Source organism: Fistularia commersonii, chromosome 16 (genome assembly GCF_037954325.1).
Source record: "Fistularia commersonii isolate RoL2024-O1a breed Wild chromosome 16, RoL_Fcom_v1.0, whole genome shotgun sequence".
Taxonomy (NCBI): domain Eukaryota; kingdom Metazoa; phylum Chordata; class Actinopteri; order Syngnathiformes; family Fistulariidae; genus Fistularia; species Fistularia commersonii.
Window position 1 is genome coordinate 17584534 of NC_141299.1, and position 19544 is coordinate 17604077.

Sequence of the window (19544 nt, forward strand, 5' to 3'; positions counted from 1 at the left end):
TTGGAGAGAAGGTCCGAGAAGCCAGACTGAGATGGTCGGGTCATGGACAGAGGAGGGATAGAGAATATATTGGTAGACGGATGCTGGAATTGGAGCTGCCAGGCAAGAGGTCTGGAGGAAGACCAAAGAGAAGATTTATGGACGTCGTGAGAGAAGATATGAAGGTAGTTGGTGTGAGAGAGGAGGATCCAGAGAATAGGGTTAGATGGAGAAAGTGGACTCGCTGTGGCGACACCTGAAGGGAAAAACCGAAAGAAGAAGAAGAATCTGTCACAGGGGTGCAGGACATGTATGACCGAGACAAAGTGATGATCGAGATGTGTTGGACATGAATAAAGGAGTGTTCATGTCCAAACCATGGTGAAGATCTGGGTAGAAGGTTGCTGAAGGTGAAGCTTCCAGGCATGAGGTCTGGAGGAAGACCAAAGAGAAGATTCATGGACGTCGTGAGAGAGGATATGAAGGTAGTTGGTGTGAGAGAGGAGGATACAGAGAATAGGGTTAGATGGAGAAAGTTGACTCGCTGTGGCGACACCTGACGGGAAAAGCCGAAAGAAGAAGAAGAAGATTAGTACAGTTTTGTATCTCTCTTAGTAACGGTTGCCAAGCGTTCTAGCCTATCGGAATCATCGTGCGGTTAGCGGATGATAAAGAAGTGACGGTGGAGCACCAAATAAGTGAACCTAAGTTTGACCGTCGGTAAATCAACGAGGAGGAGCCGGTCGAGACGGAAAGCAACACGGCGAGCGGACGAGAAATAGAAAATGTATCGGATTATTTGGAAACGTGTTGGTGAAGAAAAAAACAAATTTTAACCGCCGAAGAAAAAAAAAAAAGAAAAGAGAGAGAAGGATTATGGCAGCGCAAGTATGTAAACGATCGTCACGTCGTACAAGAAGATTCAAAAGGCAAGTCATTTCGACGAGTAGGGTGATGCTACCGCTAATCAGGTAAACACTGAAAAGATGCTGCGGGGAAATTTGTAGCGAGTCAAATTAGTCATGCTGAAAAATGATGTCTGAAAGGACAAAGACCACAACGATAAGACATAGAATCCTATCTTTCAAACACACACTTCATTACCTGGATGATTAGACGGCGGTCACTTAGATACAGCTCCTACGCCGTTCATGCTCGTTACTAAGTCGCCATCTTCTCTCCTTTGTAAACATCTGGATGTGTCATTCTCCAGATGTTTTGCCACTAAGTTCTTGTTTCGGTCAATATTATTCTGCTGTGACGGCATCAGTTACTCGTCCCATCGACGATTTCAGTCTTCGCGTGAGCAACATTTCCAAAATTGGTTTAAGTTGGACCACTACAGTTGTTGCCGGCTCCACAGGGCAGCCATGTTGGTTTATTGATTGTTACACGATTTTAAATGTAATTACCATGCCTTAATGAATATGATTCACATCTTAGTCGATGGTGCAAGAAGAGGTAGTGTTGCCTTGTCCCTGCACTCACAATTTGTAAAATAAGAGTTATTCCCCTGAAGCTGCAGCCATCGCTCACCGTTTGTAGCTCAGGGCCCGATAAAAAAATGCCAAGCTAACTTAAACATTTTTAGCTTCGGTTTCCTTTTCGACACTTGCTTATTAACTCTTACGGAAACTGGATTTTGATGGCGACTCAAAATGCTAGAGTTCTTTTCTCTAGGTGAGTTTCATATGACATGTTTGCTTCCTGGGGCAGCTATATTGGATTATTGATTTTTTTTTTCTTTCTTTTTTTTTTTTAATCCTTAATATCTCTGAAACGCCTTGATGGATTTTGCTCTTTTACATTTCATTATTCCACCAGCGAGCAGGAGGTGCGGTTGAATAATTGGAGGGAGGATGGTCATATTTCATCCGGCAGGTACTAATAGCCATTGACGACTTCTAATTATCATTATTAGCATTAGCATTAATACTACTGTTTAATAGTGAGAATGCTGAGGCGATGCCATTGTCATTGCCGCCGGCAGAACTCTCATGAGTCCTTTACAATCACTGCGAGAACATTGAAAACGGTGGCTCTCGCTCTCATAAGAATCTACAAAACCATTTACTGACCTCCCCTGTTCAGCAATCAATGGTTTGACAGTCATAATGGACGGGACCACTGTCTTCGGGGTAGAAATGTTTTATCGTGGGATGAAGGTGATGTGTAAGTTAGTGCAACATTGCAATGAAAAAAAAAAAAAATCCTCTAAACTATGCCGGCTAAAGGCTTTTGCAGCATAACAGATTCGGCGGATGCCCACAGTAAAGGGGTCAAGCATTTAGGCCAGTAATATTCTCCAGGGAGACGATATCGACACCCTTTTGTTGTTTAATGAAAATATAGCCTCCGGCGCTAACAATCTGTCACCTGTGGGGAAGAGCTATTCATCTGCTGCTCTTCTGTTTTTTTTCTCCTCCACATCACACGAAAGCACCAATGTCATATTTATCTTGGCCCTGTAGAATACAATTTTCACTTTTATTTACGAATGTCTTACTGAAAGATGTAAACTCACACGCCATTCTAGTCTGTGTTCCCACGGCAACACCGGTTAGCTCTCTATCCTTTTGTAGGGAAACTTTGGGCATCAGAGCCCTGACAACCCTTGCAAGGTCATTTACACCAGACTTTTTCCTTCAGATTCACAAAACGCGCCTCCTTGGAATGTTTCTACGCGGCAAAAAAATCATTATATATGTATATACTCAACCTATGTTTGACCAATCACGGAGTCGCATCCTTTCTTCAAACACAGCGATCGGAATTAATATTTTTAATTTTCAACGCAGATGACCGAATGAGGAGATTCCATTGATTTGGGTTTTGTTTTTTCACGCTTGACAGTATTTAATCATGGTTGGCGGCGCTCGTCTTGTGAGTGTTGCTGCATCCGTGGGAATAGACCTGTTGTGTCACTCGTGGAAAAAGGCAATTATCTTCACCGCCGTCTGTTCTTTGAGTTACCGCTGTCGATGCTAACGATTGCAACGCTAGTCTGCCGCCGTCCTCCTTTATATTTATCCACCGTGAGGAATTCGGGGACTTGTCGTCGTTCGCGCGGGTCAGGGGTCGGCAACCCGCCACTGCGGCTCCGAGCGGCTTGGGAAAACAAATTATAAATATTTAATTGTATTTCATTTGTGTTAATTCCTATTTTTAACTTTAGTTCTAAGTTGGAAGATTATTGTGATCTTGAAATATAAAATAAAATTATATTAATTATTTTTCCCCGCTCAAAATAACGTCACACTGGCGGAAGCCGGTATACCCGCCAGCCGGTAAAGTCCCGATGTGCAGATGCTGAGCGCAGAAGTTCAGGAGCAGAAGTCCCATAAACCAGGTAAAATAAATATTTATGAAGATATTTTGCAAATATTTATTTTTTATTGTTTACTGACACAGTGATTTTTTCCCCGATTTATTTTTAAAATTCAGGTCAAGGCTCCGCTAAACGCTCTGAAAGCCCAAAGCTCAAAATGAGTTCATTACATAAATAAAATTTAATTTTCTCCGTAATACTTTGTGAATTTCAGAAGCAACACACGACACACTTGTTTATACAAAGTGTAAAGGTAATAAAAAGCAATCTATACAGCGGTACCTTCATTTTAGACGTCAAAAAGTAATTGCGGCTCCCGGTGCGTTCTTTTCCGAGGAAACCGGGTCCAAATGGCTCTTTGGGTGTTACGGGTTGCCGACCCCTGGTTTAGGCCAAGAAAGTTGCGCCTCTTTTGTCCGATAACTTAATCCGTTTAGCTTTGCGTATTTTTTTCATTGAGCACGTCACAGGTGAGCCAGACATTTCACTTTGACAGCACGTAAGTTAAACACCGACAACAGTCTGCGAGTAAAAACAGAGTGCAGGAAAAAAAAAAAAAAAACGAGACGCAGCGAAAACAAAACGCCTGCAGTTTTGTCGCCGCTGTGGAAGAAACCCGTCAGGGGAGATCTCGGAGCAAAGTGTACCGTTGGCGGCGGACGATGATGAAAAACACCACCAGAAGGCCACCGTTAATAATTCATTCTGCTCCCAAACAAAGTCAGCAGGGTCACATGGAAACAAAGGTGCACGTTGATTCCCAGCATCCCACCCTCTTCCAACCCTCGGCTCCTGCCGATCCCGGTCTCCGTGACGACGTGTTAGTGCAAGCGGGGGTTCCTATCCGTTTTATAGGCGTTTCCGTCGCGGATAAGGATGTAGCGGATTCGCAGAAGCGTCGACGGGCTAATGTGACGAGGCAGTTGAGCGTGCAGCCGCTGGCTTTCTTTCAGGGGCAATAATCACAAAGCATTTTAATCATAAATTTATATAACTGACATAAAAAAAACGTCACGGTTCTAGACCGCATTGAAATGTTTTTCAAACGCTACTTAAATCAGTCCACGCGGCCCACATAATATCTCTCAGGTAATTCCAGAGGATGGTCGTAATATAAAAATTTCTGCCTCGGCCTCTCGATGTTCACCGTGGGAGATCTTGGCCGGCGTGCGTTCTCAATTTATTATTTTATAATATCCCCGGAGACATTCGGTCGCCGCGCTATTGCTGACGAGAGAGAGGACCCGGGGCCCTCTGCCCCCTGAAAATAGGTGAAATACTACATAAACAAACAGCTTCGCCTACATGGAACGCTCATAAAAATGACACGGTTTCCACCTTTATAATGCTGTTCATGTAAAAGCACACGGATACCAGAACACAAACGTGCATGACGAACGCAACTTGTTTTCCAAACACGTGAGGCACGGAGGATGCCGTGTACAGCGAAGCGTTTCGTACGAAACTACAGCAGAGGAACGCAAAGGAGGCAGGATCAGGCCTAATTCCGATGGAAACGCCTCGTCGGGTGGGTTAAAGGTCGTTGATGGCTTTCCGATTTCAAAGCGCAATAAAATGCCGACGGCCGCAGGAGACTGTATCTCCGTCATTCTATCCGGTATTCGGAAGCATTGCACCATCATTAAAGAATTCCATAGATAGACGCCGCTTTCCCAAAAAGCACCGGTTCGCATTCTGCGGAAATTTCTTTGGCATTTTTTGTGATTGTCCATGTCGCGCCTGTTCTGCAAATTGAAATCGGGGCATTTTTGACAGGGGAGGAGCGGAACTGGAATATGCATGCAATATATTTAGCAATGAATCATTTTGGGCATTTTAAACGTCCCCAGACAAAACATTACATCGCAGTGCAAAAACGGTACACGTGAAAAATGTGGCTGCTTGAGTCGTCGCCGCCGCTCTGACACTTGTTATTCTCCTCTGATTTAAGAAGTGGCTCCCAATGACTTTAGAATAAAATTAGAAATAACAGTCATTTGAAATCATGTTTTCCACATCATGATTACCTCCAATGAACAGATTCGAACCGTTTAGTTAATTGTTTTCAGATAGTGGGAATCCCCTTAACCCTGTCTGTGTGATGGTTAGTAGCACATATTAGCGCTGCCTCGCTGCCTGGATATACATTCTCAGCAAGTGCAATTAGCAGTCAGACAATGAGCTGTTTTTCTTATTAAGCACAATTTATCAAGCCAGAGTTACTGTTTTTCTTTTTCTTGTTTTGTTTTGTTTTAAACTAGTGTTGCTATTTTTGTTGCAGTTGAGCAGACCTGGGCATTTAACGGCCCGCTTTGCTTTTTTTTATCCGGCTCCCCAAACTATTTTCTTTGAATATTTTAACATTTAATATTTTAAGTATTTTCAATCAATATTGAATTTAGAATTTTCCCCTTTCATTAAATTTTGTCTGGATGGTGACTTACAAAAAATGGTCGGTCATGATTATTTAAAATTATTTAAAATGGGAAAAAAAAAATGAAATAAATATCTAAATTGCAATTTTCAATTTGTTTAATGTACATGATACTTTGTTTTACTGATATATTCTAAAAAAGAAGATACGTATTTGTGGATTGTAGATGGAGGAGGAAGAGGGCAAACATTGATTTGAGCATTTAAGCACGTGTGGAATAACGATATATCACATAGCGATGGGTCAGGGAACGCTCTTTGAGGCTCCCACTGGCTTTTGAAAATAATGAACAAGTATCTAATTAATATGTATTTTATTTTAGTTTGTTCATTCTTAAAATTGCATTTTAAATTTGAAGAAAATGGCACTGTTGTGCCATCTAAATAAAATAAAAGGCTGACAGCACACGGAAAGAGGACGGCATTTTTGGTTTGCTGCCGGTGGATCCTTTAAGTTTGCCTTTTTTTTTTTTTTTTTTTCATAAATGGAAAGAGAACTCAAATAGACCTTGAGTATTTTGCTTAAAAGTAACCTTCAACCAAACTTCAAACTGTTTTGTTGCATGCGGAAATGTCATTTCATTTTCTCTGCAGTTGTTCATTGATTAAAAAAAAAATGCAACATATATTTTTCTACATAGCATAAATGCCAAAAAAAAAAAAAAAAAAAACATTATATGTCTTGTTAATACGTTTCTGAATTTCAAAATGGTCGTGTGGCTGCCGATGTCGTCTTTACTGAGGGGAAAGAACGGCTCCGAGCGGCTCTTTGAGCGGTAAAGGCTTCCGACCCCTGGGTTATGGGATGTCCTCAAGACAACAACCAAAATTTGAGGTGCAAAGTTACCACTCACGTTACTCAGAAACCTGGTTTTGCGAAGACTTCGGTCGGAGGTTATTGCTGAAATGATGATGGTATGAAATGCTGCTACCGGACCGAATGGAACAGCAGAAAAATGGCCGCAATGCAAGTACGAAAGCGGGTCTGCTTTCAGACCGGCGGGAAAGAGACACCGGAAAGAAAAAGAGAAGCTCACTTGAGGCTGAGATGCCTTTATCGACGCCGGGTGATCAAGTCGCCTTCTCACCTGCTTACCGAGAGCACTGGAGTTCAATGGCAAAGACGAGCTTCGGGTCAAAGAGGGGAAGTCGACCGACATCACTATCAATCACCTTGGTTTAACTCTGCACCCGCTGGGGGTGAAGACCTGACCGGCCACTCAGGATGATATAGTTGGATTCATTTTTCTCACGCTCCAATTACCCTTGCGGTAAACAAGCGATGACGCATCAGTGACGAACTGCAAACCTGAATTATCCAGGCTTTACCAAGACGGCGGGAAACGCAAGAACGAGTCAAGACGAACGGCAAACGGTCTTTTACCAACCAGCTCCGCAACGCAAACGTCGGCGTTGTTATCCGCTGAAGCCGAGTGTGACGCGGCGAAGCTTTCTGTGGTGGATCAAACCCCGGCGCAACGCGAACCTCCAATGCTGACGGGTCAATTAGACAAGAGATGGCAATGAATCACAACAAAGATAGTGAAAACATTTCCCCGGAAGGGTAACAAGACTGAGAAACATCCGTTAAAAGGGGAAGAAAGAGACTCCGATGAGATCGACGCAGTCTAGTATTCTGGTAAATCCCCAAAACGGAAATTGCAGTCCGTTTCAGAGTCGGATTCTTCCGAGTTGTATAGATTTAACATGCGTAAGTGAATAAAGTCATATGTAACGGCAGGACGGTTTGTTATTGTGGATGTCTTTAGCTAGCTTTTAATTGTCTCTTTTATTTTTATCCATACTCATATTTATTGCTATTGTCATTATTGCGCTGCTGTGACAAAACAATTTCCCCTATAGGGACGAATAAATCTTTTCTTGAATGTTTTTTTTTTTTTTTTTTTTTTTGAGGACGGAGAAAGACGAAAAGGTCACGGATTCATTTAGTCCAACGCCGACTCGCAGATTTCACACGTCGACATGATGAAATGGTATAATCACGCCGGCCGATGTCAGATTTTACATTTGTCGTTTGACAACCGGCAACACGAAGCCATTAGCTCTCCCCCGGGAACGTAAGCCTTTTCCTATCCACCTGTCAGTACGTCTGTCCGTCTGTCCGCGGCCCTTTAATATTTGCCACAGCAGGCATTATAATGGTCTTAGTTAAGTGGATTTTTATTTCTCCCTCCCACGCTCAGAATATGATAGTTCTCCTCTGGCATAAACTGGAAATAAATTCAGATTCGGCCACATTTATTGAATCAGGAGGGGCGAGTCGGTCGCACTCTGATTGGGAGAGGAGGGCGAAAGCGAGAGCCGAGACGGGGAGAAAAGTATAGCGACCGGAGGAGACGCTGGAGGCTGGATCTCCTTAATCCCAGCTGTCACATCAGTGTCGGCCATGGTGATGAGGCTACGCTAACCCGCCAACAATAACAAAAAAAAAAACAACAAATACACACGGCGCAGTGCGGTGAGACTGCAGACGTGACACAAAAATGTTTCACCTCTACGATGGGATGTTAGATTACAGATAAGATAAGATAAGATAAGGTAAGATAAGATAAGATAAGATAAGAACAACTTCTTCTTTCTTCTTCTTCTTTCGGCTTTTCCCTTCAGGTGTCGCCACAGCGAGTCAACTTTCTCCATCTAACCCTATTCAGTCCGTTGCTCTGGACTGTTGACCCCAAGTACCTGAAATCCTCCAGCTTCTTGATCTCCACTCCCTGTAGCCTCACCGTTCCACCCGAATTCCTCTCATTCACACACATATATATTCTGTCTTGCTGCGACTAACTTTCATTCCTCTCCTTTCCAGAGCATACCTCCACCTCTCTAGATTTTCCTCTACCTGTTGTCTGCTCTCACTACAGATCACAACGTCATCCGCAAACATCATGGTCCATGGGGATTCCTGTCTAACCTCATCTGTCAGCCTATCCATCACCATTGTGAACAAGAAGGGGCTCAGAGCTGATCCCTGATGGAGTCCCACCTCCACCTTGAACTTCTCTGTTACCCCTACAGCACACCGTACCACTGTCTCACAGCGAGCATACATGTCCTGCACCAGTCTAACATACTTCTCTGCCATTCCAGACCTCCTCATACAATACCAGAGCTCCTCTCTTGGCATCCTGTCATATGATTTTTCTAGGTCTACAAAAACGCAATGCAACTCCCTCTGACCTTCTCTGTACTTTTCTAATATCCCGAAGGAAATTGTTGTGCCAGAGTTTCAAGCAAAAACACAACAATAATAGATAATAGTAGGAAGGAGGGAGAATAAGAAATACAATAAAATATAAATTATCAAGGTTAAGGCTATCAAGAAAAACATGTTTGTGTCATTTCATGTGAGAAGAGTCTGAAAAAAACCTGCACACTAAAAGATGATTTATTTTTACATGTAAACACAGTGTGATCTCTATTTCCGTTAAGACGAACCTCGACGCTTTCAGAAGTCATCTCACGGATAAATATTACCGGACTTTTGAAAATACACAAAATTTTCCTACGGATGTGTCCTTTTGTGGCGCCTGCTGGGCTCCCGCTTTTGATATGTGAATATTAGCTGGAGGGCTGCGCGACGGAGAGCCGTGCACCGCCAGGAGGGGAGGGGATGCTGCGAACAGACCCATGTTGTAAGAAGAGAGAGCGGCAGTGGTGTTGCGACCACGGAGTGCAGCTGGTCCCTCCAGATACTATGGCGGAGGATGGGAAAGCGGCGAGCATGAAGTGTGCGTCTTTGTGTAAGAAGCTGTGAATGACATGATTTTAGCCTCGGGGGGAAACCGCGGGGGGAAAACGGGAGGCGTTCGACTAATTGCGCCGTCGGTGGAATTCTATTTCTCAATCCGCGCGTCTCCGGTTTTCTTTAAAATCGGGGACGAATTCATCGCGTGAGGATAGAAATAGCGAGGACGAAAAAAAAAAACAAACAGCTAAGAATAAACTATAAATTATCTCACGTATGCAAGGCCCCAAGCAACACGATTTACAAACGTGATGTTTCAAGGTTTGTCCTTGAATACTGATACACATATTGCGGTATAAATAGACGCCACACAAACGCCGTTATCCGTCCAATACCGCTTATCCTGCTGACGGGATCACCCGGGGGAGCGAAGCCAATCCTCGCTGACATTAGGAGCTGGGCGGGGGACGCCATGAACCCGTCGTCGGCCGGAGACGAGGCTGAACCGTAGGTTGGTTCCACCTCTCGCATTCGCACCGGACCGTGTCCGTCTTCTATTGACCCCGTGCAACGTTTTGGTCGGCGGTAGAAGGCCAGAGAAGCAGAGACAAATGTAAGGGAGGGGAAAACAAGCTGCTCTGACCACGGTGTCGTAAGCTTCCAGGTTCAAACCCACACGGTGACATACTGGTCTTCCTCTTCTACGCTGGGCTTTTCCCTTCAGGGTCGAATCCACCTTCTCCATCTCACCCTGTTCTCCAGATCCTCCTCTCTCACTCCGACTAGCTTCATATCCTCTCTCACGACGTCCATCTGTCTTCTCTTTGGTCTTCCTCTGGACGACCAACTCCAGCATCCATCTACCAATATATTGACTTTACATGATCCAATCATCTCAGCCTGTCATGATCTCCAAAACATGTGCCGTCCCTCTGATGGACTCCTTCCTGATCCTCTCCATCCTGGTCACTCCCAAAGAGAACCTCAGCATCTTCATCCCTGCAACCTCCAGCTCTGCCTGCTGTCTTTTGGTCAATGTAACAGTTTCTAGTCCAAACATCATCTCTGGTCTCACCACTGTCTTGTCCACCTTGCAGAGCCTCATCTACTGAATTTAATCTCCTTCCTCTTCACCTTCAGGGTCTCCACAGCAGATCCACCTTCTCCATCTCGGCCTATTCTCTGGATCCTCCTCTCTCACACCAACTACCTCCATATCCTCTCTCACGAGATCCATCCATCTTCTCTTTGGTCTTCCTCTAGACCTCCAGTTCCAGCATATTCACTGTCCATGACCCGACCATCTCATTCTCAAAACATCTAACTGATGGACTCCTTCCTGATCCTCTCCATCCTGGTGACTCCCAAAGAGAACCTCAGCATCTTCATCTCTGCCACCTCCAGCGCTGCCTACCGTCTTCTGGTCATTGTCAGTGTTTGTAGATCATCTCACCAGCATCTCCTCCACCTTTCCTTTCCTTCTGGCTGATGTTCTTCTATCTCTTGGTACCCCTGACACTTTCCTCCACCCATTCCAACCTGCTCGAACCCGTCTCTTCAGCTCTTCTCCACACTCTCCTACGCTCTGGACTGTTGACCCTCAATACCTGAAATCCTCCAACTTCTTGATCTCCACTCCCTGTTTCTTCACCGTTCCAACCGGGTTCCTCTCATTCACACACATATATTCTGTCTTGCTGCGACAAACCTTCACTCCTCTCCTTTCCAGAGCAGACCTTCACCTCTCTAGACTTTCCTCCACCTGTTCTCTGCTCTTACTGCAGATCACCATGTCATCTGCAAACAGACAGACATGCTGGTATTTCCAATTCATTCTATTTCCACACTTTCGCTGGACGAAATTTTCGGGGCGAGCGGCTTCCCAAGAAACGGGACAGGCCCCGTTTCTACATCCCTTATATTGAGAATTTGACTTCCTTCATTTGTATTCGCTCTTCACTTTCATTTGACTTCCAAGGCGCCATATCGACTTTTGTGAAAACAGAACCGTTGACACGTGTGGGTCCGTTAAGACCGGCGAACGACAACACGTGAGCAGAACCTGCTGTTTGTCTCCAAGCCGGGCCCTTTACAGAACTACACTTGTAATCATCGTATGCCCTGTCGCGGCATGTGCAAACATCTGTCTAATTCTGCCGTAAAAGGCGAATTAGCGTTTCGAAACAGAAACGACAGCCGGTTCTAGCGCTTAAACGGCATCTTACCGAGTAACAGCTTTGTTATGTGGCCTTCAAAATTCACACGGAGCTTTAAACGGTTTGCAAAACAGCGACAGTAATAGCGGTCCCACGGCTGCAAAGGTAAAAGGGGAATCGTTTAGACCGTCTATTAATAACCAGAGCCCAAGCCTGGCATCTACCCAGGTACCAATTATCCAAATATCAAGCGCCTAATGAACGAAGGTGGAAAGTTAAACAACGAGAGCAAAAGGAGACAGAATTGTCATGGAGACAACTTCAAGCGCAGAGAAGTCCACAGACCCCGGCAGTTACCATGGTAGCCTATCTTATGTACATTGTACTCTATGAATCTGTACGGGGGTTATCAGGCGTGGGTGTAATAACATTCCGGCTTTGCTGCATGATGGATACTACCGGCAAGGTGCGCTGACATTAAATCTCATTGCAACCCAGACCTGACCTAAATAAGATTCACCGGTGAAATGCAAAGCAAATCCCAGTCGCTGCAACTTGGACCGACTATTATTTCAACGTATCGGTGTCCGCGTGCAACATTAGAAACGGCCAGTTACGCCGATTTCATTTGAGCGAAATCGGCGCGCTACCGACTACGATACAATTAAAAACGACTCCCCCGTGTTAAAAACGACATCGCAATTTAATCATTCCGGCTATTGCCGGGGGAGAAAAAGTGGACTATTTTTGCAAACGGTGCCCTTGGGGGACTTTGGGTTTCACACAGATTAAAACTCCTTTTTAGCCCGCCGTTGTGAAACCGCTGTTCCGGGCTTCCGATTACGACTCTCGTACCTGCGGGGAGATCCTGACCTCTGTTAATAGATCGGCCGCGCGCTGAGTGACATCAGGCTTTGGAGAGACGGGCCCGGAAATAGCTTGCCGAGCTTTTTTTAAGCGGCGGGTTCAAGCGTGGCGGCGCACCTTGGGCTTGTTCGGCTCTAGGGATACAAAAAGGTTGTTGAAATGTCACGAGCAAAGCCCCGACCCCGACCCGAGCGAGCGGGGCGCCGCGCCGGCCGAGAAAAGGAGTATTTTATGAATGCCTCCGACGCCCCGAGGCCGCGGAGTGTGTGGCACATTTTGCATTTGTGAGTCCGTGTGTGTGTGAGGACTGTAAATGAGAGCCGTACATTACCGGACATGACACTCGCGATTTACGATATCAAGCGATCTGGCCGCTCGCCGCTAAATGCTCGGTTAGTCTAGATTCTCACCTTCAGAACGGAGCCCGCAAAAGGCACTTGGATGATCTGGAGATTTCAAACGTGATCTATAGGTCCCTGAAATTGAATTATATACTAAATTACTTCATTTAGCGCCAGTCTTCAATGTGCCACTTAAAACGTCTGCTACGCCGGTAATGTAAATAAGTCATTTCAAGCTCTCAGTCTCATGAAATTAGATTTATTGCTCCATGAAATGATCATGTGGGCTCATATTTGGACTGTAGGCAGTCCATGTCAGAGCCTCACACAACTGGAAGGGCGAATACATTTGAAAAAAAACATCATGTTGCTATTATACCATGTACCATTGTGGTATTACTGACTGGATGTTTGCACTAAACCACCTCTGCTGCTACTCTCTGCATTCAAATTACACGTATTTATAGCCTTCATACCGTGAAATGTATGTCATCTTTTCACCTTACCAGCAGTTTGTATCTGCATGCACTTTATACCTTATAATCTCATGTTTACCGTTTACTGTAATCGTGCACTTTACTGTTTCAATTGCACTCTATTATTATTATTATTATTATTTTGCTAATTTCATGTCCCGCTGTGGGATTTTCAGAGATGCGATTCATCTGTATGTCCAGAACATGCGGAGAAATTGACAATAAAGGTGACTTTGACTTTTGAGAAGAGGTTTGGTTTTTAAATGTTAGTATCTTTGAAATATCTTTTTTTTATTTTTTTTTATTCTCTTTTTTATTTTTATCTGAAAACAAACAAACAGCCCGGCAGTAACATAGGTGACTGTTTGCAGCTCCGCCGAAACCACAAGGTTGACACACAGCCGCCTTAAAACCAGACATTTCCTTTTCATAATTGTAAATGTTATGTTATATATTTTAAAATGAGTCCATGTTGCACTTCCACAGATGTTTTTTTTTTTGTTTGTTTTTTGTTTTCCCAAAGGCACGGCCGCACAGCCATAATTCACGATAAAGCGGCACGCTGTAGAGCCCTATCAAATCTGTTTTATTGCTTTTTACAATCCTCAATTCCACGGCTCCGTTTACGACCCCTGGCTCACCCGCTGCCATCGGTCTGTTGGCGTGTTTCCGGTCCGCGTCAAAAGACACTTGCCGCTGTGCCTAAGCAGATTTTTTTTTGGAGGGGGCGGGACACTGAGATCTTTATAAAAACAAGAATTTATCTATTTCAGGCTAACTTCACATATGTAGACATATTAATTAAGGAATATTTTCTGTTGCTGTTCAACGGTTTCTCGAGGGTGTTATTGTCAAATAAGCAGAATTTGAATTTCTCAAATAAAAAGTTAGTGCCCTTTGACTTTTTGCACCCTTATTACGGTGTTTCGGAGATGCATTCGGTAATTATTACAGACAGCCTCGGGTGATGGACACGAAACGGCCAAAAGTATCGGCTCACCCATCCAAATAACCAGAATCAGGTGTTCCAGTCACTTCCACGGCCACCACAGGAGAAAACCAAGCACCTCGGCATGCAGACTGTGTTTACAAACATTTGAAAGAACGGGTGGCTCTCAGGAGCTCGGTGGATTCCAGCCTGGAACTGTGATAGGATGTGGGACAAATCCAGTCGCTCCAAATATCCCACGGTCGACTGTCGGCTGGATTGGAAGAAAATGGAAGCGTTTGGGAACGCCAGCAACTCAGCCTGCAAGTGGTAGGACACGTAAACTCGGGGGACGCTGAGGCGCACAGTGCCGACTTTCTGCAGAGTCAATGTCTACAGACCTCCAAACTTCACGTGGCCTTCAGATGAGCTGAAGAAGAGTGCGCAGAGAGCTTCGTAGAACGGGTTTCCACGGCCGAGCGGCCGTGACCGAGCCACACATCACCGAGTGCAACGCAAAGCGTGGGATGCGGCGTGTAAAGCACGCCGACACCGGACTCTAGAGCGGTGGAGACGCCTTCTCTGGAGGGAAGAATCGCACTTCTCCATCTGGCGATCTGATAGACCAGTCTGGGTTCGGCGGTCGGCAGGAGAACGCTACTTGTCTGAATGCAGTGTGCCAAGTGGGAAGCTCGGTGGAGGGGGATTATGGTGACCGGGTGTTTTTCAGGTTCCAGTGAGTTGGAAGGAACTCTAAAAGCTTCAGCAGACTGAGACATTTTAGACCATTCCATGCTCCCAAGGTTGTGGCAACAGTTTGGAGCTGGACCTTTCCTTTTCCAACACGACCGTGCACCAGTGCACAAAGCAAGCTCTATGAAGACATGGAGGACAGAGTCTGCTGTGGATGAACCTGACTGAGTCCTGAACTCAACTCCACAGAACACCTTTGGGATGAATGAGAGCAGAGATTGAGATCCAGGCCTTCTGGTCCAACATCAGCATGTGACCTCTGGTCCAAAATTGCCATCAACACACTCCTGAACCTCGTGGACAGCCTTCCCAGAAGAGCTGAAGCTGTTCCAGCCGCAAAGGGTGGACTCACGTCATATTGAACTGGATTAGGAATGGGATGTCGCTTAAGTTCACGCGAGTCAAGGCAGCTGAGCCGATACTTTATGCCGTATCGTGTATGTTAAAACCATAGAGGCTACGCATGGTTTTACTGTTCACTATCAACACCACGTATGTCCAGAAGCTCCGCTGATACGTTCCACTGACTTTCTGCATCCATAACAGCAACTGTCCAATCACTTAGAATTCACTCAGCATTAATGTTGTCACTGAGCCCAGACAATAGATATTAATAAGCTCCACATCACCCTCATCATTGCTGTCGTTTGCCCGTCTTCCCTCCCACCTCCATTTTCCCTCGGTTCCATTCATTTGCCGGAGCTATTAATAGCCCCGCCACCCGGCTATCAATACCATCACTACTCCAGCAAGACAGAGGATGTGGGTGTGCACCAGTCTATGAAATTAGACCAAAAAAAAAAAAAACTTTGCTGACTTATAGGAGCTCGGTCTTATGTAAGGAAAGAGGAACGGCGGCGTAATAAAGATGGCTCCTGCAGGAGAGATAAAGACACATATAGCAGTTGCACATGGAATGAGGGGGGAAATGATAACGTGGGGCGGAGGAAGGAATAAAGAGGCACAGAGCATCAAGGGAAGTAGTCCAGCCATTTAAAAAATGGGAAGTGCTAAAAGGAACCCGCCAAATGTACAAATGTTCACGGTGGGAGACGGGGGAGCGTATTGACAGAAATCCGCCGATTCGCGGGCGGTTCAGACGTGTTACTTTTCTCTCGTTTTTCTTGGTTCTTATCACGTCATGTTTACGGGTCCGCAGTTTTCTTGTCAGATCCCGTTCCCGCTCCTGTCTCTACCGGGCTTCGGATAGAAGCAGGTAGATTCATTTTTTAAACGCAAACCTACAGGAGAGCAGAGAAGATGCGCAAGTACGAATTATACGTGAGACCTGATCGCTTTATTTCCTTTATCTAATTGTACCTGAGCTACTGTGCATATTGTTACTTAAGACACTTTACACTTTATAGTTTATTTGTATTTCTAATTCTCCCTTTTTCTCTTATTTTTTAGTGTTTACACAATTTTTCTACTATTATTCATTATCGTTATATTTTTCTTGTAACTCTGGCGCGACAATTTTCCTTCGGGATAATTAAAGTTGTTCTTATTCTTATTCCTGTATGCAACATGTGTGTTGTTTCTCCACTCCAGCCTTTTGAGAGTGCCTTGGACTTTTGCTTTGGACACGCGTTATTTGGTGTTTTATCGCGTACTTGCTTTTGATGAGGAAGATAGCGACCTACATGGCACCTATTGGCCTCAACTTCATGAGCGCCATGACGGAGGAACGGCGTCATGTTTATCGTTTTTCAAGGAAAGGTTTATCACCGTGTGAGTTCTTGGTCATCCCCGTGGATTTAAAATGTCAAACGTAAAGCTCCCGGGCAACCTTACAGGTGAATGCTTAAACCTTACGGGTTTTAAATATCGGACGGTGTTATTTTTCTCTCCTCATTGCAGTGTTTGCGAAATATCAGCGTCCTCTGAAAATGACGGCGGCGTTCTTCTTCTCGCTCTTGTTATCAAACCAACGCGTTCGACTTTTACTGAACTGCACAAAATAGGTCACGGGGGACAGGAAGCATTCAAGTCATTTCTGGAGCTCACCGGGAAGCCAAAGGAACAGGAGGAGCCGTAATATCCCTGAGACAACATTGTGCACATTTAAATGTCAGCACTTAATAAGAGAGCTCACAGCAAATGCTGTAATGAGGACAACAGCGTGAGCTATGCCGCTACCCGGAGACTTAATGTGTAATTCTATTGTTATCTCCACGATGGCGGCCTCGTATCAGACGTATCGGTGCGACACCTTGTCGCTTTCGTCAAAATAGCGAGTCGTCCTCGTAGTCTGGCTCCACAAACCAGCGACGGAAAGCAGCTTTCGGCGATAACGTTTCGCTCCTCGGTCCACGCGGGCGTTCGCTTACCTTGGTGATGAGGATACGGTAGTGTTCAAGCAGATCGTGGTTGTCGTGGCAACCGGCCAGCAGTTGCCAGACCTCTGCCCTGAGCGGTTCGGGGATACCGGCGCGGACCAACGACGGCAAACCCTTTGGACGACTGGACAGGTTTCCATGCCTAATTTGTCGTTTAAGATAAAAAAAGAAAGAAAACAAAGCTCGTTGAGTAACTGGTTAGTAAGAGCGCGTGCGCTAACTATATGCTAATCTGTATGCTAACCCAGAACTGTGCGTTTCCTGCTTGCGTCATAAACATTTGCCTGCTTACCATCTGTTGAGGATTCCTCCCCACGACTCCAGGATCTTCTCAGGACAGTCTTTTGAGACGTCCCCGGTCCCACTGGATATTTCACTGTCGCTTTCTACACACACACACACACAAGTACATTAAGTGGAATCAATCCTGGACGTCTGCGGCTCAAACACATGTTGTAAAAAAAAAAAAGTCCTTTCAAATTGTGCCAAAAAGAAATCGTTCTGGCCTTTCTAGTTTACATCCAGCATACAATGGTTGACCTTCAAGGCGTTTAGGTCACCGGTCTCAACCAAGTGCATTGCCGACAAATGATGGGGTAGTTAGGTCACAGACAAAAATACACTGTCCTTTTTTCTTTCTATTTAATGTGCAGTAAACATTCTGAGAATGAGATCCAGTGGAGAAGGAGAGCCTATAGAGTGTGCCCACACTTTCCATTATTCTTATCACCTTCTGTCTGGTGGCTCAGAGAGCAGACACAAGGTAATCAGCACCGCAAACACTTAGGTGCCTGGATGCAAAAGCATTAATTGACTGGCCTCTGGTCTGCTGGGGAAGAAATTAATCGATTCCCACACAGAAGTGGCCCACTGGATCAGGCGTGCGCACACACACACACACACACACACACACACACACACACACAGAGCCTTGACAGAAACTTAGGATACTGGATCGTAAAAAGCCGTATTATAACATAAATGCGTAAAAACCATTTCAAAATCTTTCTCTATGTCAACAAAAATGTTGCTCTGTCTCATGAAAATGCATTTTTGGTCGATAAACAAATGAAAGATGAGCCTATATTCAACCACATGCATGATATTGAGACAATAAAATAAAATGTCAGCGACTGAGCAGACACCCTGCAAGAATGTGCAGCGTGTCTCCGGGGTGTGTATCCAAGGCAATCATGTGTGCCGTGTGTGCATGTGTGTGCATGTGTGTGTGTGTCTTAGACTGTATGTATAAGTTTTGTTTGCACTGGCTTGTAAGAAAAGGCAACCGCCAAAACACACAAAGACACACACTTACACACTCTCACACATAATAAGCAACATTTCAAACCAGGCTGTGGAAGGAAAAGCATAAATAAATAAATGAATAAATAAATAAGTAAGTAAATAAATAAATAAATAAATAAATAAAACGGAAAATGTCGGCTTCGGGGCCACTATCTACATTGAAGTCTCTGAAGAAAAAAAAAAACCAACATTAATTGAATGTGTGTGTGCCTCCAGCGGTAGCCTTTACACTGGGAGTGTATTCATTTCCGTACACAATGCAGCTGACCTCCGGCTCCACGGCCCTGAGTGTCTCCATTTTTCAGCTCTGGGGAAAAGGAAGAGGGGGTCTTATAGAAAAGGACCCCTGAATGGCTCCCACAGTGCCGGTTGAAAGCCGACAGCTCCATCCTCGCCGGCTGACTTGTGACTTTAGGCGTGTCTGAGGCTCAACATAGGAGAAGCAATTTTGCCTCACGCTCCGTTAACACGTTTTAGGCGATCCGGGTGGAAAAAAGGAAGTCTTAAATGGACGTCCGCTGTCGGATGGCTTTTGTTTCACTCGCGCACTTTGGGATTTTCCAATAAGAGTATTCCCTTTAATTTGTGTCTAAAGAGGACGGTACATTTCAAAGCATCATTATTATCTTTAGATACCGTATTTGTCGGACTAAAAGACGCACCTTTTTTCATGGTTTGTTTACTCCTGCTACATGCAACGTATATATTTTTATATATATGGTAATTTCACATGTTATTTCACGTTATTTTCACACCGACAGCCGCAGGAGTGCACTCCAGGCCTGCGTTCCAGTGTCTGCTACACCTATTACTCCTTTACCACGGAAAATTTAAACATCGACTTATAAAGACAACTGAGACAGACTGACCGCAAATGTCCCTTAAAGGAAAATCATCAGACGACAAGCCGCAAGTAGTGAAATGTGCGGTTGA

At 44.8% G+C, this 19544-nt stretch overlaps 1 protein-coding gene across 3 annotated transcripts in view; it reads right to left on the minus strand.

Moving 5' to 3' along the window:
- Window positions 1-19544, minus strand: part of rabgap1l (RAB GTPase activating protein 1-like) — a 122259-nt gene that overhangs the window by 79182 nt on the left and 23533 nt on the right. For all 3 annotated transcript variants that reach the window (XR_015107311.1, XM_086162397.1, XM_086162396.1), the window contains 2 exons: window positions 17599-17692; window positions 17298-17448 (listed from right to left, as the gene is read on the minus strand). Coding sequence is in view for 2 of the 3 variants with exons in the window: in XM_086162397.1 (XP_086018523.1) it covers window positions 17298-17448; window positions 17599-17692 (245 nt within the window). In the remaining variant the exon portion in view is untranslated. The remainder of the gene's footprint in view (window positions 1-17297; window positions 17449-17598; window positions 17693-19544) is intronic.